At 42.6% G+C, this 22,405-nt stretch overlaps 1 protein-coding gene, 1 pseudogene and 1 gene segment (V, D, J or C); 2 read left to right on the top strand and 1 right to left on the bottom strand.

The window, feature by feature from the left end:
• LOC143436697 (Ig gamma-2C chain C region-like) overlaps window positions 1-22,405 on the bottom strand; it is an 891,501-nt gene that overhangs the window by 272,156 nt on the left and 596,940 nt on the right.
• On the top strand, window positions 3,207-4,735 carry LOC143436663 (charged multivesicular body protein 2b pseudogene; annotated as a pseudogene).
• Window positions 15,867-18,903, top strand: LOC143436696 (disintegrin and metalloproteinase domain-containing protein 21-like). Its single transcript, XM_076920959.1, has one exon. It carries the CDS (start codon window positions 16,431-16,433, stop codon window positions 18,684-18,686), a length of 2,256 nt encoding a protein of 751 aa, XP_076777074.1. The 5' UTR covers window positions 15,867-16,430; the 3' UTR covers window positions 18,687-18,903.

The following is a 22,405-nucleotide window of genomic DNA, read 5'->3' as shown; positions in this document are numbered from 1 at the left end:
GGAAGGAACCTGTGCCCCAACCAGGAGTGAGTTCCTGGGTCCCCGTGGGTCCCAGTTACCCTCTGTTTGGGGTGGGTGTTGCTGCCTCCTTACCTAAGATCCTGTGGGGGTTAGAGCTCCTGGGAGTCCTGCCACCTCTGGGTTTCATGGGATTGGGTGCAGAGCTGAAACTCAAGATCTGCTCAGTGCTCAGTAAATCAGATTGAAGTTCACCTTAGGCTCTTTTCTTCCTTGCATATATAGTTGTGCTGGCTATATATGCAAGGCTGAGTTCATCTCCCATAGTGTAGCTAACCAGAGCTACAAAACCTGTGACAGATGTGCAAGGACTGACCACACAGGACCCTGTTTTGAGAATTTTTGCCTCAGGGAGTCATGAACAACATTTACCACTTCTTTATAAGGTTTTAATTGCTCTGGACCAGCAGGCCATTTTTTTTTTTTCAGTGTCAAGGTTCTAAATGGGAGGACCAGAATGAGAAAATAAAGAAGACAGGAAAGTGTGTGTGTGTGTGTGTGTGTGTGTGTGTGTGTGTGTGTGTGTAATAAAGGCAGGCATAGAGATGCTATTTTTTAACTAATGGGAGGATGATTGTTTAATGGGAAAAGTGTGTTCTGGAGTAGGAACACTCATCTATTTAGACAGTAAGATCCAGCTGATCTTTTGATGCAAACACACTGAATTTGAAGTGGGAGGAACAAATTCCAGGTACAGTGTCATCCTCTCTTTTCAAAAAGCACTGGACAATCTGGCAGTTGCAACACTTTGATGGGGCAACTTTCATAAGCTGATTCTGTATACAAAGCAAATTTATTAAGAAATATAGCATATTATACAGAGTTTTCAAGGGAAAATAGGACAATCAGCAGAAATCCATCATACGGGAGACCAAGTTATTAGGATATGAACCAAGAAATGTTGCTCAAAGGGAACACAGGATATCTCAAGTGCTTAGAGACTGAGCACACAGTGGCCTTGGGGCTGAGAACTTAAGCCCTTCAGTTGGGGAAGAGGTGAGTTTCTAAGATCTAAAAATTACACCTTCCTTAAAGCCTTAGCCTCATTACTGGCCTTGCTAAGCATATTCCTGGTTTTAGACAAGGAATTGCATTTCTTCTCTATATTTGGGGTCAGAACCCCAGGAAAAAGCACTCTCAAGGCCTGGAAACTAAACTATTATGCTGGCTTTGGCAAGTAAGTTCCCCCTCCATACATTAGAGGCCCAAAGAAAGGCTCAGATTGCCATGTCTCCCAAACCCAATGACAAACCAAAGTTTGATTCCACCAAAGCTTGCAATGTGAGAACCAGTGAGTTTATTATGCTTTCTTACAGAACATGAGTGGGACTTACAGTCAAGAATACCAGTGATTCCACAGCAGCCATGCTGGTGGATCTGTACTCAGCATGGACACATAGGAGTTGTCCCTGTCAGTTATTGTCTTTAGGCTGGTATAACATTTCCCAAAACTCCTTAAGCTACTTGTAATTATGGAAAAACAACATACTGATGGCTTGGAGTAGTGGCTGGAAACTCAGGTGAGGTTCTAGTGATCTTCCCTACCCAGTTCTGCTAGTGGGGAAAGCCAACAGTTTTCAGGCCCAATTGTGATGGACCTTCAGAAGTAGGCATAGCTGCTCTTATAAAGACAGTAGCAGTGTGGCTCAGAAGATGTTCTTTATAGCAGACTGGCACCCAGGAAAATACAAATAAAAACTAGGTAAGTTTTGATTCAAAGTGTAGAGGAAATGAGAGCATGGAGGAGACTGGTCCTAACATGAAGTTTGATTTTCTGTTGCTGTGATAGACACCATGACGGAAAGCAACTTGAGGAAGAAAGGGCTTATCTAGCTTACAGGTCATCATCCATTGATGAGGGAAGTCAAGACAGGATCTGAAGGAAGAAGTTGAAAGAAGCCAAGATAATAGAAGAATGCCACGTGTGAGGAGAAGGCCAATTCCACAATTGTCTGAATGAAGGAAGCGTTAGTTTTAGGGTGCCAGTTGGCTGTCTCTCCGTCAGGATTGCAGAAAGCTTCTTGAAGTCTCTTTTATGGGAGGGAGGAAGTACATACAGGGGCGAGATAGATGGCTGTTAGATATTGTTAGAAAAATACAATGAAAGAGAAAGGATAAAGTGAAGAATACATATCATGTTAATGAGGTATCAAGTTTAGTGTAGGTTGAAAACATGTTTTCCAACTTATATCACATCAAAGAAGAAGAAACTTATTTTTAATTACAAATATAAACCATAACTTGCAAGGACTTAATACAGTGTGCTTCCTTAATGAGTAAGGTACTGGGACAAACAGTACAAACAGGACCTCACTCCTAACTACAAACTGAAATCTCAACTTTCAAGGTATATTGTTCCTGCCTTGGTCTCATACATAGTGTCACAGGAACTTCTACCCTGATTAGCAGTTAAGAAAATACCCCACAGACATTCCCTCTTACTAATCTACTAAAGGCCCTTCCTTTGTTGGGGTTCCTATTCACAAGGGTCTATAGTTTGTGTCAAGTTGACAATACTAACCAACAGAAAGAGGCTTGTAAAGTGAGTCTGGTTTAAAGGACAGCTTCTCTGACTGAACCCAATGAAAAAAATCTGTTCAGTTGCTAGGGAATATTGACTATTCATGAAAACATGTTAGGATGTAAGAAATTGATAAGCATGTCTAGTAGCAGGAAGATACCACTCTGTACTCACTCTCTTCCTGGGTCCATGGTCATTAAGCAGAAGATAGAGATACTCAACAAGAAAATAATTCGCTCTATTCTTGTCTCACCTAATAGTTCTCTGCTGTCTTTCATACAGACTGATGATCTGTGACATTTATGTACACAGCAATTTTGTGGGCAAGCCAATTAGTTCTAAAGCTACTGAAATTGCTGTTCTAACAATCCTTGAATTATTATCAATATATATTTAATTTATTTTTTTTTAAGTTTTGGAGAATTTTATACACAAGCACCACATTTCCAGCATCCCTATTCTTCCCTTTTCCACCTCTGTTTCCATGACTCCTCCTTCTCTTCCAATTCATGAGATTATTATTTAAAATAATAATTTAAAAATTGGTGCTCTTGGACTTTGTCCTCCTCCTCCCACCACTGCAAGCTTCTCCTGGGTTCTGTCCTCTCCATGCTTCTCCAAGAGCCAGGCTGGACCAAAGTGGGCAAGCTGGATATGGCCATGATTCATGGCATCCCTCTTCAAGAAGAAGTGTGTGGACATGTATGTGGATATAATAAAGGAACAGAATAAAGAGCTGAGAGGCACACAGAGAGCTATGATCAGGGGTTGAGGAGCCTTAGAGACATAAGGAAAACAGGTGGAGTTTGAAATTAAGAAGATGACCATGATTGATGATAAAGAAGCCTGTGGGGTTTTAGCTAAGCAGCGTGTTCATCTACTGAAACATAAGAACTTTTGCTGTAAGCTCAAAAGTCAACGTCTATGTCCACACAACTGAAAGTGATGAATTCCCAGATAAAAATGACTGGTGCAATTTCTACCGCTACAATGACAATGGAAGAAAATGTGTCCACAGAAGACACTGCTAAGAGTGCAGAATTTCTAGAAGAAAAAAATGAAGTGGAAATGATTGAAGAAATATCCAATAAAACCCTCGATGGCATAAAGTTGTCATATGGTGATGAAGAGGAAACCCAGGACACTATAAATGAAGTTCTTGACAAAATTGAAATTAAGTCTCTGGAAAGTTGTCTAATGCTCTTTACCAACCCTACATCTGACAAAGAAGTAATATCTAAATACATAAAGAACTCAAGAAATTAGAAACAAACAAACCATATAATGCAATTAAAAATAGGGCACAGAGTGAAACAGAGAATTCTTAACAGAAGATTTAATGACCAAGAAACTCTTAAAGAAATATTCAACATCCTAAGTCATTGGGCAAATGCAAATTAAAACAACTCTGATTCTTTCTTACACTGCTCGGAATGGCTAAGATGCAAAACGTAAGTGATAGCACATGCTGGTGAGGATGTGGAACAAGGAGGAACACTCCTCCATTGCTGGTGGAGTGCAAACTAGTACAACCTCTTTGGAAATAAATTTTAGTGTTTTCTCAGAAAACTGGGAATATTTCTCCCACAAGACCCAGCTATACCACTCCTGGGCATTTACCCAAGAGATATCCATCAGGAACTTTTCCTCTGTGTCCATGTTTTGGAGGCTTTTCCACATTTTCTCTTCTATTAGTTTAATTGTATCTGGTTTTATGAGGAGGGCCTTGATCTTTTTGGACTTGAGGTTTGTATAAGTATGGATCAGTTTGCATTCTTCTATGTGCTGACCTTCAGTTGAACCAGCACCATTTATCTTTCATCCACTCGATAGTTTTAGCAAACTTTATCAAAGATCAAGTGACCATATTTATGGAGGTTCTTTTCAGGGACTTCAACACTATTTTATGATCTTCCTGCTTGTCTCTGTACCAATACCATGCAGGTTTTTAAAAAAAAAAAAAAAAAAAAAAAAAAAAAACAGTATTGATGTGTAGTACAGCTTGAGGTCAGGAATGGTATTCTCCCAGTGCGTGGCTATTTCACTCATGTGTGGGTATGGGTTCTGTTGGGCGGAGTTGTGGGTCTCATGTCTCTGTTGCCCCAGGTGGCTGGAAGAGTGTCTCAGGGAGCAGAAGAGCAGGAATTCGATGGTGTTCACTTCACCTGGTGCCAGGTGGATGCAGAGCTATGTTAAGCCACAGAGCTCCACTCTGGGCATGGGGAGATCCCAGTCTGAGGTCCTGTTGGAGCAGATCTCTTGTGTTGTGGACCCCCGGGCAACAAGGTGGGCGGGATCTGCTGGTCCCCACCCCTTGGGCTCCCAGGAGGTGCTGAGAGGCTGCAGAAGGACTGAGATGGTGTGAGGGGCAGAAGATGAGCTCTGGTGGCAGCCATTGTCATAGAGACTCTTGGTAAGTGTGACTCACTTGGCTGGCTCTCAGCTGGCTCAGCTAGCTTACTTGAGTTTGTGGGCTTCGTGGCTGGAACACAGAGGGCCCTTCAGCAGGAGGTTAGGCTGCTGCTTGGTAGTTGAAGACCTTCTTCACAGTCCCCCATGGTGGGCCCTAAAGATGAGAGGCTGTCCATGGTTTAAAAATGTTTATTGTCATGGCAGCAAGTGGATGAAGCTGTACCCTGTGTTCTCATGGTGGGACTGAGGTTAAATACCTTTTGCGAGTAGAAGGAGGATCTGGGAAGGAATGCTTAATTGGCCATGCCCTTTGACCTTTAGGTAACTCATGAATATGGAGATATTTTGAGGCCCTTCTCCCTGTAGTCATGCCCTCTATTCTGGAGGGGCTGGTAGGGCTTTGTCCTATGTGCCTGAAAGGTGCAGATGGATTGAGATCTTCCACCTCATTTCAGGAGCATGGGAGCATGGCGGAGTGTATGCCATTCTTTGCAGGGAAACCTGTGAGGTCTCCAACCTGTTGGGTCTCTGGCCAGTGCTCTACCAGAAACCATGCTGTCCTTTCACAGCCCACTGCCCCACATTTCCTTCCTTTTCTTTTTTAAAAAAGAGAAGAATCACTGGAGTGACTGTGTAAAAATTTTGGATGAGGTGAAAGTATCCAAAGAAAACACTACACAGGCTGTAGGGGGTAGCACAATTAAGTCACAAAGTAAGGAGGTTGAGGGTGGGGGTTGGGAAGGTAAGGTATCATTGTCATGGGTTGTACAGTTTAAGGGTAATAACATCTGATCAATCTAGATAGACATTATGTTTTCCTTACTAATATGTAAATTTCCCCAAGTTAGTAGCCATTTGTCTTTGGCAAGAGAGTCTATCTGCAGCTGGAAAGTCTAGGTCTGTCTTCTGTAGGACTCACGGTGTGTTTCTGGATCTCAGCATGTGTCTCAGGAGTCTTCAGTCAGATGAGGTATTCGGAAGAAGGCAGCTTGGTGTCCCAGGCAGGTTCCAGGAGATGGTGTTGTCTCTGCTGGATTTGTGGGAGCACCTGTAGGATGATCACAATGGGGGATCAGAACCCCAGCAGGAGGATGTCTGCAAAGGATGCCTAGCAAGCATTAAGCTACTTGGGAGGAAGCACGTCATGGTCTGCCATTATAATCCTAGAAAAGCAAGGGTGTTTGAGGAAATTTAGTCCAGGAAGGCACCTTTGAGTCTGCTTTGGATGGCTGAGGAAAAAAGCCATCATCTTAATTATGTATCTGGGATAGGCAGCAACAGTTTTTCTGTAAAAGGAAACTGGTTGTTAATTAAGGGCTGAGAAAATGGTGATCAGCATTGTTGATTTGACATGTGGAATTAGATTAGATGACTTTTGAATCTTAAAGAAATGTCAAAAATATAGAAAAAAATTGTACATATATCATGAATGCTAGGGAGAAAAGAAAACATTTAAATAAAAAAGCAAGAAAATTTTGGATTGAAAAGCACAAACAGGTATTCCTGTTAGGGTGAACAAGCATTAAAAACTTGTGTTAAGGGTCTCAGGTGTTAATGGTCTCTGTTGTCCTTGGCGGGTTTAGAAACATTGGGAGAGGTGTCTGTTCTGCCACGTGTAGCTGGGTGTTCTAGAAGGTAGGTCTCCTATATTCCTCAGTAGTTTTGGGGTCACTCATGTATAGTGTCATAACATCTGCCAATAGTGATATTTTGACTTCTCCCTTTCCAATTTGTATCCGTTTGACCTCCTTTTGTTGCCTAATTGCTCTGGCTAGTTCTTTGAGTACTATATTGAATAGATAGGGTGAGAGTAGACAGCCTTGTGTAGTCCCTGATCTTAGTGGGATTGCTTCAAATTTCTCTCCATTTAGTTAATGTTGGCTACTGGCTTGCTGTATATTGCTTTTACTATGTTTAATTAAGGGCCTTGGATTGATGAGCCTTCCAAGACTTTTACCATGAACGGATGTTGAATTTTGTCAAATGCTTTCTCAGCATCTAGTGATATGATTATGTGTTTTTTTGAGTTTGTTTTATAGTGGATTACATTGATGGATTTTTGAATATTGAACCCTCCCTGAATTCCTGGAACAAAGCCTATTTGATCATGATGGATGATTGTTTTGACATGTTCTTGGATTCGGTTTGTGAGAATTTTATTTTGTATTTTTGCATCCATATTCATAAGGAAGATTGGTCTGAAGTTCTCTTTCTTTGTTGTGTCACTGTTTAGTTTAGGTATAAGCATCATTATGGCTTCATAGAATGAATTGGGTAGTGCTCCTTCTGTTTCTATTTTGTGGAACAGTTTAAATAGAATTTGTATTAGGTCTTCTTTGAAGGTCTGATTGAACTCTGCACTAAAACAGTCTGGTCCTGGGCTATTTTTGGTCGGGAGACTCTTAATGACTGCTGCTATTTTTTAGGGATTATTGGACTGTTTAGGTGGTTTATCTGGTCCTGACTTAACTTTGGTAACTGGTATTTCTCTAGAAAATTGTCCATTTCATCCAGATTTCTCAGTTTTGTTGAGTATAGGCTTTGTAGTAGGATTTGATGATTTTTTTTAGTTTCCTCAGTTTCTGTTGTTATAACACCCTTCTCAATTCTGATTTTATTAATTTTCAGACTGTTTCTGTGCCCTCTGGTTAGTCTGGGTAAAGGTTTAACCATCTCATTTATTTTCTCAAAGAACCAGCTCCTGGTTTTATTGATTGTTTGTATAGTTCTTTCTGTTTCTCCTTGGTTGATTTCATCCCTGAGTTTGATTATTTCCTGCCGTCTACTCCTCTTTGGTGTGTTTGATTTTTTTTTTTGTTCTAGAGCTTTCAGCTGTGTTGTCAGCTGTTAGTGTATGCTCTCTCCAATACCTTTTTGTAGGCACTTAGAGCTATGAGTTTCCTCTTAACACCACTTTTATTGTGTCTCATAAGTTTTGGCATGATATGTCTTAATTTTTATTAAATTCAAAAAGTCTTTAATTTCCTTCTTTATTTCTTCCCTGAGCAAGTTATCATTGAGTATAACATTGTTCAGTTTCCACATGAATCACGCTTTTTTTTGTCATTATTGAAGACCAGCTGTAGTCCATGGTGATCTGATAGGATGCATGGGATTATTTCAATTTTCTTGTATCTGTTGAGGCCTGTTTTATGACTAAGTATATGGTCAATTTTGGAGAAGGTACCATGAGGTGCTCAGAAGGTATATTCTTTTGCTTTGGGGTGAAATGTTCTATAGTTATCTGTTAAATCCACTTGGTTCATAACTTCTGTTAGTTTCACTGTGTCTCTGTTTAGTTTCTGTTTCTGTGATCTGTCCAGTGCTGAGAGTAGGGTGCTGAAGTCTCCTGCTATTATTGTGTGAGGTGCAATGAACTTCAGCAAGGTTTCTTTTATGAAAGTGAGTGCTCTATGCTTGGAGCATCGATGTTCAGAATTGAGAGTTCATCTTGGCTGACTTTTTTTTTTTTTTTTTTTTTTGACGTGTATGAAGTGTCCTTCCTTATCCTTTTTGATAGCTTTAAGTTAAAATTTAATTTTATTTGATATTACAATGGCCATCCTAGTTTGTTTCCAGGGTAGTCTCCCTTTGGGATTTCTTTATTGTTTCTACTTCCATTTTTGGATCCTATATAGTTTTGTTTAATTCCTTCTCCTGTTTGGTTGAGTTTTCTTGCAATTCCTTAAGGGATTTTTGTGTTTCCTCTTAAAGTTCTTCTACCGATTTACCTGTGCTCTCCTGTATTTCCTTAAGGGAGTTATTTATGTCCTTCTTAAAGTCCTCTATCATCATCATGAGAAGTGATTTTAAATCTGAATCCTGTTTTTTCGGTGTGATGGGGTATCCAAGACTTGCTATGGTGGGAGAACTGGGTTTTGATGTTGCCATGAAACCTTAGTTTCTGTTGCTTATGATCTAGTGCTTTCCTTTCATCATCTGGTTATCTCTAGTGCTACCTGCTCTCACTGTCTCTGACTGGAGCCTGTCTCTCCTGTTATCTTGCTTGTGTCAGAAGTCCACAGAGTCCAGATGCCTCTGTGGCTCTGTGTTCCTGAGATTCTGAGTGGAAGAACTCCTGGGACTTAGGCTGCCTCTGAGATACTGAAATCCTATGACCCTGGGCATTTTAGAGCTCCTGAGACACCAGCTTTCTGCACTGCTCTGAATGCAGTGGTTCCTCTGCTGCTCTGGGTCAGGATATGTTGTCTTCATGGGAGCAGATCAGCTAGGACTCTGCCCCATTGGAAAGGACCAATCAAGGGGCAGAAAGGGAGTGGTATTCTGGAGGGCGGGGTTTGAGTGGGTTGTGTGTCCTGAGAGATCTAGGATCCCAGATGCAGCTCTGGAAATAGGGTTGTGGAGGAGAGTTCTTACCTGCGACTGTGAGTACAGTGGTACCTCTCAGATGGGTCAGGATATGGTGTTTCAGGGGAGCAGACCAGCTAGGAGTCTGCCCCAGAAGAAAGGACACAGTGTAACCATCTTACTGGTGTACAAAACAGGCTCTTACCACCTTTGAGAGGGATTCCAAACCTGTGTTCCATTGTTAATATTAATGACTGCTAGTTTTGAATTTCCTGCTCTCTCCCTCTTTCTCTCTGTCTCTTTCTATTTCTCTCTGTCTCTTTCTTTCTCTCTGTCTCTGTCTGTCTTTCTGTCTGTCTGCCTGTCTGTCTCATGTGTTTGTGGGTGGTGTCTATGTGTGTGTGTTTGTAGACTTTCATGTACATGTATATTTACATATAGTCAACCCACTAGCACACACAAAGACAGGCAGCAATGGGTCTGGGGGATGGGTTTGGAAGGGTAGTATTGGTTAGAGCTTTTCTTACAGTGGTGACCTGAAGTATACCCATGGTGACAGTAACTTGTTCAAAATCCTTTCAGAGCCTTTTTGCTGAGTAGTGGGCTGGCATGGGTAGGTTTCCCCTGTGGGCAGATCTTGTGTGAGCACTGAATCACTTCAGGGCAAAATATTTCTTTTTGTTTTCTTTATTTTCTTAATTTTAAGGACAGGTTTTCTCCATCAAGCCTTGGATGGCCTCCATGTAGCTGTGCTGGCCTCTAACTTAGAGATCTGTCTGCCTTTGCCTTCTGGGTGCTGGAATTAAATGCATGTGCCACCATACCCAGCTAAGTTTTTTATATGATGTATGTATGTTACTGTGGAACCATCTGTGCATATAGGCTGTCACAAATTCCTCAGGCTGTCACAAATTCCCCTACACTGTGAGTCTACTTCCAGGCCATATTATAACAGGGCCCCCTGGGGGTAACATTGATGCTATCAACCTTCATACATGCAGTCTGAATGCGTTGGTTTGAGTGGACAAGTTTGGTAGATTCTTTCTGGTTGTGACATTGTGTGTTTGTGTGCATGTGTGTGTGAGTATGTATGTCTGTGTTTGAGTTCCTGTGTCTGTATGTGTATGTTTGCATGTTTTGGTATGAGTGCGTGTGTGTGTGTGTGTGTGCATGCAAGCACAAGTGTGTGTATGTGAGTGCCTGTGTAAGTGTGTGTAAACCTGGCTCATGCCCTACTTGGTATCTCATATAGCCCACCCAGCTAGCCAGTGTAGTTGAGAAATCAGGTTCTTCCAGGGCTTTTGAGACTGATCTGTATGTACTAAGGTGGTAGCTATGACAAGGTGAGAGAGGCTCATGTAGAATGCTCCTCCTGTGGTCTTCCTGCCATGCTATGATGGGGCACTCTGCTGTTTCTGTACTTGATCTATGTCAATATCTGCAACAAGGCTCAAACAGAGATGGAATATGAGACAGGCTGATGTCATGTCACCATCCCAGTCCCAGACTTGCTGGAATGATGAGATGGGCCCCAAGGGTCAGTTCATCAAAGACACGGGACCTTCTGGTATTTCTTCCCTAGTGTACACTGTAGCATCTCAATGACACAGGCAACACTACATGACACAGATGTGTATTGCCCACAGTTACCTTTCCTGGGTCTCTGTGGCAGGGACCACAAAAGAAAGCAGAGAAGAATAAAGAGTGTGGACTAGGGTTCTGGAAGTGGCTGCTGAGGCCAGAGATTTCTAGAGAGAAGCCAAATGGCCAAACTTGTCCCCAACAGGAATCTGAGAAGGACTCTAGCTAAGCCTGTTTCTGGTCTTCCAGACTGTGCTATGGCAGGATATTTAGATTTGTGGCTGCAAGGTAGTTACCACTGGCGTTCTGTCCCTTAACAGGTCCATCTTTGTCCAATGAATGGGGCCCAAAGAAGCAAACAAACACCAGCCAAACAAAAACCTGTCTGAGGTCAGCAGTAGGCTGATAGATACTTCTGTATTTAGATCCTCAGCTATGATACAGGGAGCTCCTAGGTAGCTGAAGTCACACTCAACTCCCACAACATGCCCCTGGTAGTCTTCCCAGATCTTGGTAGACCCTACCACAGGCTCCTTGTGTCCACCAAGTGACTGAAAGAACATGTTTAGGATGCGGCTGAGGTACTGTTGTCTTGTGGGTGCCAGGTAAAGATGGCCAACTCAGTGGTTGCCAAGTGACTGTGGGAGTCTGTCTGAGCCCAGCTTGGAGTGTTTCCTAAGTTATTCTGAGAGAAAGAAAGATCTCTAGGGCCATTCCTATTGAAAGAGGCATTTGCCCAGGTTGAGAGTTGACTAGCTCTCGACTGGGGTTCCTGGACTCTGGATGAGTGGCTTTTTGGATATGAATTTAGTCTGCTTTGCCTTCTCTGTAGTCATCCAGAAAAGCTGTATGTGGGGCAGTATCAATCAATGGGAGTCAGTGGTCAAGACTTGGGATATAGACCCCTTGGTGCCAGCTCCTCTAGACTCAGGTTTTTTTTTTTTTTTTTTTTTTTTTTTGAGCTGAAGGGTCTGTTGGGCACAATTGGCTTTTGCTGATGGCTATAGCTCCATGGTAGCTACCACTGTAGTAATAAACACAGTAGTAGATCCCTTCACACAAAGCCCTGTCGAACAAGGGCTCTGGTTCTGCAGCAGTTGGGACCATTGGGGGCACAGGCAGCAGGGCAGAATCATAGTGGCCATCCTGAGTCGAGGTCCAGATTTTTTTCTTCTATGTGTCTATCTCTTCAGGAAGATCCTAGGCAGGAAGCAGGGTCTGGGGCTGCCACATGGCTGACTTCCCAACACACCTTGATCTCTCAATGCCCAGACTGAGGCTGCTGAGGGAGGAGTGATAAGAACCACTGGAAAGTTCAGTCTCTAGGTGACTTCCTCATTGACAGGCTGCCTTTCTTTCTCCTCTTGGGGAGGCATTGTGGTGATGACTTCATCTGCAGTGGAGATGCTATAGTTTTTGATGTTTTGGTCTGAAACTTAGAAAGAGCCTGAGCTGACTGACTCAGACCTCTGGAGAGGGCTACAGGTAGGCACCTGGGTGTTCCTGGAGCTACATCTTGGTCTAGTGAGAGGACCCTGGCTATACTAGGCACATTCCTCAGTCCTGTTACACTTTTGTGTCTGATGGTTCTCTTGAATAATTTTTTTTCAGCTGGGCTGACAAAATTAATTTTGCTCCATGTTAATTTCATCCCATGTGTCCTATTTTTGTTTGCACATTCTCAAGATATCCAGAAAGGTCTTTTCCTCTTTTCTGCAATCTTGTATTTAATACTGGCTGTCTTTAGACCATCAGTATTTCTTCAAACTTGGACTTGGGGGCATGGGTGGGTGGACACACAGGCTAAGCGAATACAGAGATATCAGCTTTCCAATTTCCTCTCCAAATATATGCTGGATGGTTATACACTTACCTCTTTCTGGTCCTGTGGGTCTGATGGTCAGAATCACCAGCATTCCATGTCCTGGCAGCTCTGAAGAGACATTTATGTCTGGTGCTGGGGAGAGATTGGAACTCCCTCCTCAGGCCCCTCTAATGCACTAACTCACCTGTTTTCTCTCCTGTGCTCCATTGACTTTCCTTTCCTCTGGGGCTGGCTTGCTCATATCAGCCACAAGTTCCTTCAGGGCTTGTTCTAGGAATTTTGGAGGCATCGTTGCTGTTGTTAAGACAGGCTCAGAGCAGTCAGGAGGCCGTGTGTGGTCTGAGTAGCTGCAGGACACTGGCTGTGTGCCTTCTTTCTTGCTGCTTTCTTTATGCTTTCCCAGTCTAGGGCTGCAGAGTGACTCCCCAGGCACCGGGCACAGGTGACTAGTTTTAGAATCCACTTTTTTGGTGGTTTTGTTTTTTGAAGACTTGAGACCGTCCTGGATGCTTAGATGTCATGGAGTCTTCCTTGCATTTCCCCACATTGATGATTTTATGATCTTCCCCCTCCCCTTTAAAAATAGTGCTGGGGGATTGCCACAGCTGATGCCAGGATTCTGCCCTCTTGTGGAGAGCAAGAGACACAGATCTGCCTCCTGATGTGCACTGTGAAGGGGAGTATGAGGTTCATAGAGATGTCCCTAAGTTGTAGGAAACATAGACATTCCAGATTGGATTTTGTTGAGGACCACTCTGCCCCACGCTGAGGGTCAAAATGTCCCAGACTGCTCTGCTGCTCTGGTCCAAGGATCAGGGTCTAGCAAGAGAGTGGGGGGAAGATGGGGAAGAGACTCCAAGAATAGAGACAAGTCAGATGGTCTGTAGTCAAGTCTTGTTTACTGTCTCCCATAGACTACATTCACACCTCCTATTGACTCCATTACAAGGAAATCCTGGGTATTTATAAGCACAAGCAGAAGAACACAGGTGAAGACATTTTCCCACGTGCACCTTGCAGCTGGGGTCACTAAACAGCAAAACCAGCTATGTGGGACAAACAAGATGTTTGTCAGAGTGTGCTCAGCTATTGTAGGCTATTGAAAAACAAGTCTCTTATCAGAGTATATGGCTCGAGATGGCTGCCAAGTTGATCTAGCCGCTTTTTGCTAAAGTCGGCTCCCAAAAGGATTTCATAGTTGAAAGCCTTTTCAACAGATAGCTCAAGATTGGGGGTTAGATATTCATCTAGGTAGTTCTCTGTATCACACAGTCAGATTTTAGCAGATTCGAAATTCTGGGAAATGGTATGGGACACAGCTTCATATTACTTTAAATTGTGTTTAAATTTGGTTGTTTCTGTGAAGGAGCTTGGAGGGAGTTTATGTGTGCTGAGAGAGGGCATGAGCTGGGCAAATGGGCAGGGTTTCCCAGGCATCACTGAGGATGGCCTTGAGCCTTGAGTCCATGGGGGACCAGAGCCTAGGTGGGACAGTGGAAGATGAGAACATGAAGGTAGAGGTCTTTGTAAACATCCTTAGCAGGGACTTTGATTTTACACTCATGTGTTCAGAGGAAGTTGGAAATGGGCCAGTGGAATGTTTTAGTCAGTACAGAGACTTTGAAACCATCATGACTACTCCAGATCTCAGCCCCATGATTTTCACCAGTATTTACATTCATCTATATCTCAACCCCATTTTGATATCTGAATACATGTGCTTGGGTTATCAGAGGTCAGAGATTGGGACAGAGGTACAGAAATATTTAGCATTTTTTCTCTCTCTCCTCTCTCTTTCTCTCTCTCTCTCTCTCTCTCTCTCTCTCTCTCTCTCTCTCTCTCTGTCTTCCTCTTTCTCACTCTCTGCCCTTTTCACCCTCCATCCCTTCTTCTCTCCTTATCCATCTCCTGTCCTTCCTCTTCCTCTCCCTCTCTCTTCTCTCTCTCTCTGTCCTTTTTCTCCTCTCCCTCTCTTCCTCCCTCTCTTACTTGTCTGTCTTCCTCCCTCTTTTTGTCTCACCTCTCACCTCTCTCTGCCTGTTTTTAATCATCTGTATCCAAAAGTTCATTTGGCTGTGTGAGGCCAATGTTCTGAATCTGGCTAGGCAGATTATGCAAAGATGCATCTTGTCAGCAGTAGGCATCTGAGATATGCTCTGTAATCATTGCTCAGGTCCTGAAAAGGTCTCCCTCTGTAACCTGACTCCATAGGGTTCTGTCCTATAGTGACTAGAGAGGATGGCCCTGGCACTCTCTAGTTTTTAGAAACCTATTTCCTTCACTTCAGTGATAAAACCTTCTTGTGCTTGGTGTTGTCCTATGTCCATGTAGGACATGGGAGTTCAGCCTGTTAGTAGACAGAGCCTCAGAGTACTGACAAGGGGGCCATGAACCTTGAGGAGCCTTTTCCAAATTTCAGTATAGGTTCATGTCCCCAAGTTGCTCACAAATGATAGAGCACATAACTAAATAGGAACCAAGCCACTTCCTCCATCTCTTTCCTCAGTGAGAGCATCCTGTTAGTATCACATGCAGTAATTCTAGTAGCCACAAAAGTCTTATTCATGAGGCTCCTGGGTGTGAGCAGGAAAGCTGCTTGGAGAGTTGAGAGGGTGCCATATGATTGATCCCACGAGTCCTGCAGAGTTTTCCCCTATACACTTAGATGAGATATATACTTTTGAGGGAAGTAAATTGATTATCTCCCTCTCCAATTTTTTCTCCTATTATGTCAAATACCTGCAGCAGGGCAACTTATCTTTGTGGCTTAATCACATGTCTGAGACAGGCTTGTCATGAACTTCATGGTGATACCCATCCCCCTCTCATTAACAAGATTCTTGGAAAAAACTCAGAGGTTCCTTTTCCTTCTACAAAAGTAAGAGGGATGAAAACACTGTTGATGAACCTGGAAAAAGTGTGTGGCTTGCTTTTTTGAAGATCATACCAACACAGTCTGCTGGTCTTGCCTGCTGAGAACCCATCAGCCTGCATGCTTGAAGAAATCCCAATGGTCAGGAAAGAAACATACTAAAGGTTGGAGGGGGACAGGCAGTTTGGCCTCAGACAGGGTCAAAGATAAAGTATGTTCATAAGAGATGGAATTTTAAAAATTTCTAGAGTTCAGAGGTATCCAGATATAATTTTTAGGTCTCATGATATTGGAGAAAGAACAACACAATATTAACATGTAGAAATATCCAAACTTTTGTGCAAACCCCAAAAGGGTAAAAACATTTGTAAATAGTTTAACTAAACTCAAATAAAATATGCTCAGAAGAATACAAACACATTTCTAGCTAAAAGGCTAATGTAGACAGTATTTACTTCTAACTTCCAGCCAAAACAAAACAAACCAAAACAACCATGAGAAACATGAACCAAGATAAAAAGAAAAATTGACTCCTGGAAACAGCCCCAGAGTAGTAGCATTGGGAACCAAATACCTTCATGTAAAGGAAAGCGTGGAAATGGTACTTTGTATTTCAGAAAACAAAAGAAAGGATTGAGGCTGTCAGAGAGACTCCCCTGCTGCTTCTGACCTTTCCTGCCCTGACACATTCATAGACATCACTTTTGACCCTATTTAGCCTCAACCTTAGCTAACACATTCAGACTGAATTCTTGCCACACCCAGTGACTGTTACCTAATTCAAGTTGTCTGGGTAACCACTGGGGTTGGGAGCCTGAGGAGGCTCTTGGTCCTCTGTCAGCACCTTCTAGACCAGGCAGTGTCCACAGCAGAGGGATTTAGCTCCACCCAGGATGTTATCTGTGACCTGGGGCATGAGGCTAGTGGAAAGACCTGTGGTCCCCAGGGTCCTCCTCTTGCTGTTTGCAATCTGGCTGTTCCTCCTGGTTCCAGTCCGGTGTCCTCAAGGCCATCCCACTTGGCGTTACATCTCATCGGAGGTGGTTATTCCTCGGAAGGAGGCCTATCATAGCAAGGGAATTCAAGCACAAAGACGACTCTCGTATAGCTTGCGTTTTAGGGGCCAGAGACATATCATCCACCTGAGAAGAAAGACACTTATTTGGCCCAGACACTTGTTGCTGACAACTCAGGATGACCAAGGAGCCTTACAGATGGATTATCCTTTTTTCCCTGAAGATTGTTATTATAGTGGCTACCTGGAGGGGATCCCTGAATCTATGGTCACTGTGGATACTTGTTATGGGGGCCTGTCAGGGGTCATGATGTTGGATGACCTTGCCTATGAAATCAAACCCCTCAATGATTCACAGAGGTTTGAACATGTTGTCTCTCAGATAGTAGCTGAGTCTGATGTAACAGGGCCTATGGATGCATGGAAGCACTTGAGTCATAATACAGGTCCTCCCTTCTCCAAAATGGAATCCGCCGATGGAACTCCCAGAATTTCTAGTAAGAACTATGCTACACATCCAGCTGCTATAAAAGGCCATTTTCAACTATCCCACTCGGCATATCAGGAAGCTCGTGGTGATAAATATCAAGTTAATGTTGGGTACTTGTTTCAACTCATCAGTTTGATGGACACCTATCTGACCAATCTTCATATGCGGTACTATGTCTTTCTTATGACTATGTATGATGAATGGGATCCATTTATATATGACTATACTATACCAGGAGGGTCTATTCATATTTACTATGTGGAAACGTTTTATTCGACGTTTAAACCAGATGCATCAACTTTAATTAATAGAGAAGGGCCAGAGGATAATGAGGTCAATCCTGTTGAAAGGAGTATATGTTCTGACTTAGCCCTAACCATTATTGGTAAAAATTTCCGAGGTTTTATACAGGTATCTATTATAGTAACCAATCGTGTTGGAAGGAGTTTAGGTCTAAAAGTTGATAATGAGGATTACTGTGTCTGTCAGAGAAGGTCTGTCTGCATTATGTTCAAGGATCCTAAATTAACAGATGCGTTCAGCAATTGTTCCCTTGCGGATATAAGCGAAATAGTTAATACCCCTAATCTGATGCCATGCCTTTACTATGACCGCCATGTTTATTATAACACAACACATACCTATACTTTTTGTGGAAACTTCAAAATAGATGAAGGTGAACAGTGTGACTGTGGTTCACATAAGGCATGCTATGAAGATTCCTGTTGTGGAAGTGATTGCAAGCTCACACCTGGTAGCATTTGTGATAAAGAACTATGCTGTGCAAACTGCACCTTCAGCCCTTCTGGGGTACTCTGCAGACCCATCCAGAACATATGTGATCTTCCAGAGTACTGTAACGGGAATGTGTACCTTTGCCCAAATGACACTTATCTGCAAGATGGGACACCATGCTCAGAAGTGGGTTACTGCTATGAAGGTAACTGCACTGACCGAGATGTACAGTGCAAGCATATCTTTGGTGTAAGTGCTACGGATGCTAATCCTACGTGCTATGACATCAACAAAGAAAAATTTCGATTTGGACATTGTACTAGATTGCCAGAAAGCCTCACATTCAATGCTTGCACTGAGGAAGATAAGCTGTGTGGAAGGTTGCAGTGTACCAATGTCACCAATCTTCCCTTCTTGCAAGAACATGTTTCATTCCATCAATCGGTTATCTCTGGGTTTACCTGCTTTGGGCTGGATGAACATCGTGGGACAGAAACAACAGATATTGGAATGGTGAGACCTGGTAGCCTGTGCTCCACAACTAAGTTCTGCAATCAAGGAGCTTGCAGTGGAAGTTTATCTCAGTTGAATTACGACTGCACCCCTGAAAAATGCAATTTTAGAGGACTGTGTAATAATCATCGGAATTGCCATTGTCATTTAGGTTGGAAACCTCCGAGTTGCAGTGAAGGAGGGCCTAGTGGCAGCACAGAGAGTGGGTCCCCTCCACTTCGAAGGCACACAATAAGCCAGAGCCAAGAACCAGTAGTATTTTTAAGAATGCTCTTTGGTCGTATTTATCTCTTGGTTGTCTCACTGCTTTTCGGCATAGCAAGTCGTGCAGGAGTTATTACGATTTTTAAGGTTGACGAGTTGCTCGCTGCTTTACGTTCTGGACCAGGAAAATGACCGATGTAAAAATGACTTATACCCCTGGCCCCCGTAATCTAATGAGAATGCAAAAAATTAAAATCTGAATGTCAGAAGGGGACAATGGAGAACTCCAGTCCACAGTTCTGGAGGGCCTTTGTTTATATCAGGAGGACTCAAGACCTGTTGGGTCAGGACACTACCTTACCTTGGTGGATTGCTGATGCTCACACTTGAATAAATCTTTCAAAACTGCAAACTCATACGTTTGAATCTTTACTTTAGATACGTCATTAGAAACTGCACTAAATTTGCTCCTCAGGTAGCAGGGGGAGGCCTTGAGCCATCACTGGGTCCTAGCCTTAGGCCTCAGGATTAATGGAAGTTTGTCTATATGTCTTTTAAGAACATATTTATGATTATCTTTATAAAACGTGGCTCCTGAACACTGAGGCTTTCCCACGTGTTTATCTCTGTGGTTTTTGGTGGTCCCCTCTCACATAGCTTGTGATGGGATTTTCAGGATCATTGCTTAGAAGAATGGATGGAGTGAAGACAGACTTAGGATGCAATTGAGAAAGTTTTATAGCATTGTAGAAGCATCACCTCCTATTTAGCCAGAGAACTGATATTAAAATATCACCATTAACACAAAGCCATGGCTCAATAAGTATAGTAATCATAACTTCATGGAAAAAGCCTTTCCAGAGCTCCGCTGGCAGGGCTCATCAAAGAACTCAGTCTTGTGAAAGGATATGTTGAGTCTCCTGGAGGAAGACTTTGAGTGCACTGAACAGAGAATCTGTCATCAGTGTACCCTGAATTTAAATATGACTTTCTGCCTTGCCTTTGTGTTTCCTGATCTCTCTCTCTCTCTCTCTCTCTCTCTCTCTCTCTCTCTCTCTCTCTCTCTCTCTCTCTTGTCAAAGGGCTGTTCTGTTAAAGTGCTCAACTAACTTTTGTCAACATATTTTTCTGAAGTCAAATAACCTTCCTTGGCATCATTGCCCTTTTTGCTGCATCGATATATAAAAGTACACCGAAAATGCAGCATTTGACTGTAGTCTGCCTCACTTCTTTTTCCAGTGTTCATCCTCAGGTTTTCTCTAGCATTGACAAAAGATAATCTACACTGCACTACTGCCAGAATTTGGTGTACACCATAGTGACTGTTGCCTGTGATCCTTCACTTCCTAATAATTCTAAACCCCTGCAAAGAAAGATCTGGCAACATAAAAGCTACCACTGAGTCACCAAGCAAGGACTGTTAAGCATAGAAATGGGATTGACTTTTTTGGTGTGAATGTGGAGCTTCCTGAACAGGTTGAGAGTCTGGAGTTCATCCATCTGGAGGCCCTGAAGGCCACTAACTTATTTTTGGTTTTCCTTTTTATTCAATATTTTATTTATTTACATTTCAGATATTATTCCGTTTCCCCATTCCTGCCCCCCCCATTAATCTGCTATCCCATCCCTCCTCCTTTTTTTTTTTTTTTTTTTGCTATTATACCATTTAAATTACATGCAAGTATTAAGGTCAGTTGTAGGTTGAGGAACTAGCAATACAATAGATGTAAATAGTCAAGGAACAAGCAAGACAATAAACCCAGATAGTCAAAGAACATGCATGACAATAAACAGAGTCCCTTTCTAGCTTAAGATTTAGATTTCTGCTCTGCAGCCAATCCAACAAAACCCAGAGTAGGCAGGGCTTCCAGGAGTTCTAACTCCAGCTGTATCTTAGGTAAGGAGACAACAACACCTGCCCCAAACAGGGAGTAACTGGGAACCACTGGGACCCAGGAATTCACTCCTGGCCAGGGGCACTGGTTTCTTCTGGTCTGTGCCCCAGCACTGAGCAGATCTTGGGCTGCAGCTCTGCACCCAATCCCACAAAACCCAGAAGTTCTTTTGTTGTTGAGAATAGTTTTTGCTATCCTGTGTTTTTTTGTTATTCCAAATGATTGCTTCAAGTTTCTTTCCACTTAGTTTGATGTTGGCTACTGGTTTGCTGTATATTGCTTTTACTATGTTTCGATATCAGCTTTGGAATCCTGATCTTTCCAAGACTTTTATCATGAAGGAGTGTTGAATTTTGTCAAATGCTTTCTCAGCATCTAGTGAGATAATCACGTCTTTTTTCCCTTTGTTTGTTTTAATATTGTTTTCTTTTTTATTGGATATTTTATTTACATTTAGATGTGATCCCCTTTCCCCATTCCCCCCCAGGACCCCCCCCCATTCAATCCCCCATCCTCTTGTTTTTATGCTAGACTGTTTAATCAGCTTTCTTTTGTGAAGATCTTGCACAAGGAATGATAGCTATTGTGAGTTCTTGTTTGCAATAGTCGTGCAAGTTCCAGAGGGCAGCATCTAACAGCATTCCTCTCTATTCTCCTGTTCTTAAGTTTTTTCAACATACTTCTCAGTGATGTTCTTTGAGCCTTTGTGTGGTGTGGTGGTTTAAATATACTTGTCTCAGAGAGTGTCACTGTTTGGAGGTGTGGCCTTGTTGGAGGAAGTGTGTCACTGTGGGCATGGGCTTTAAGACCCTTGTTCTAGCTGCCTGGAAGCCAGTCTTCTGCTAACTACCCTCAGAACAAGAGGTGGAACTCTCAGCTCCTGTACCATGCCTGCCTGGATGCTGCCATGCTCCCACCTTGATGATAATGGACTGAACCTCTGAACCTGTAAGTCAGCCACAATTAAATGTCCTTTATAAGAATTGCCTTGGTCATGGTGTCTGTTCATGGCAATAAAACCCTGGTGTGAGGGACACTTAATGTAAGGGAACTGGGGTGCTCGAGGGGATTTGATGTAAATATTCTAGGTATAGACAAGCACTAATGGTTATTATCAGCTATGAACAATCATAGTAATCATAGCACTCTCTGCATTCAATGATAGCTACTAAGGGCGGGGGTAGACAGTCATTTCTCTTGGGGATGTGGCCATTGCTTGCTTTCCCTTGTTTCATTGGATGACTCCACACCCATGAACATATGGAGGATACTAATTGGACTGAGTGTTTTGTAAAGAAGAGGACATAAAGTTGGAAAGAAGATATGTCAGTAGGCTGGAGGTGGGATATTTGTAGAGTTGGGTGTGGATATAACTAAGATACATTGTATATATGTATGATACTTTAAAAATAGAAAGTGAAGAAGAAAAGTGTCCCAAATAGAATAGGATATTGGACTCCCATTGCTGAGGTCCTGCCTCAGTATTAGGAGGGTCCTGAGAAAGGCAGGATTGGGAACAGTACTGATTCAATGACGCAGAGTCAGTAATAGATGCAAGCTGTTAGTTCATGTACTCTCTGTTCTCTGACAATTTTTAGTATTCTTTATTCTTCAGCTTAATTCTTTTTTTTTTTTTTTTTTTTTTTTTTTTTTTTTTTTTTTTGAGACAGGGTTTCTTTGTGTAGTCCTGGCTGTCCTGGAACTCACTCTGTAGACCAGGCTGGCCTCAAACTCAGAAATCCACCTGCTTCTGCCTCCCAAGTGCTGGGATTAAAGGCGTGTGCCACCACTGCCGGGCTTCAGCTTAATTCTTAATTCCTAATTCCTTCAGAGACAGCCTGAACACAGTCTTTTATTTAGTAAGGCTACATCATCAAAGCTTTGATCATTGTTAATAATTATCAAGAATTCTTAGATTTACATGAACTCTAAAGCTCCCAGTTCAATAGTCCCAGCATCCGTTTCCTTAGAGCAGGATGAAGCACAAAGAAAGACACATTTCCTTAAAGGTTTCCA

Source organism: Arvicanthis niloticus, chromosome 23, assembly GCF_011762505.2.
Source record: "Arvicanthis niloticus isolate mArvNil1 chromosome 23, mArvNil1.pat.X, whole genome shotgun sequence".
In the NCBI taxonomy this organism is placed as follows: domain Eukaryota; kingdom Metazoa; phylum Chordata; class Mammalia; order Rodentia; family Muridae; genus Arvicanthis; species Arvicanthis niloticus.
The sequence above is the reverse complement of the archived record's forward strand: the minus strand, read 5'-3'. Positions and strand labels throughout refer to the sequence as shown.

Bases quoted from the DNA above. Each gene is read 5' to 3' on its own strand.
- LOC143436696 (XM_076920959.1), top strand. From the start codon at position 16,431: ATGTTATCTGTGACCTGGGGCATGAGGCTAGTGGAAAGACCTGTGGTC.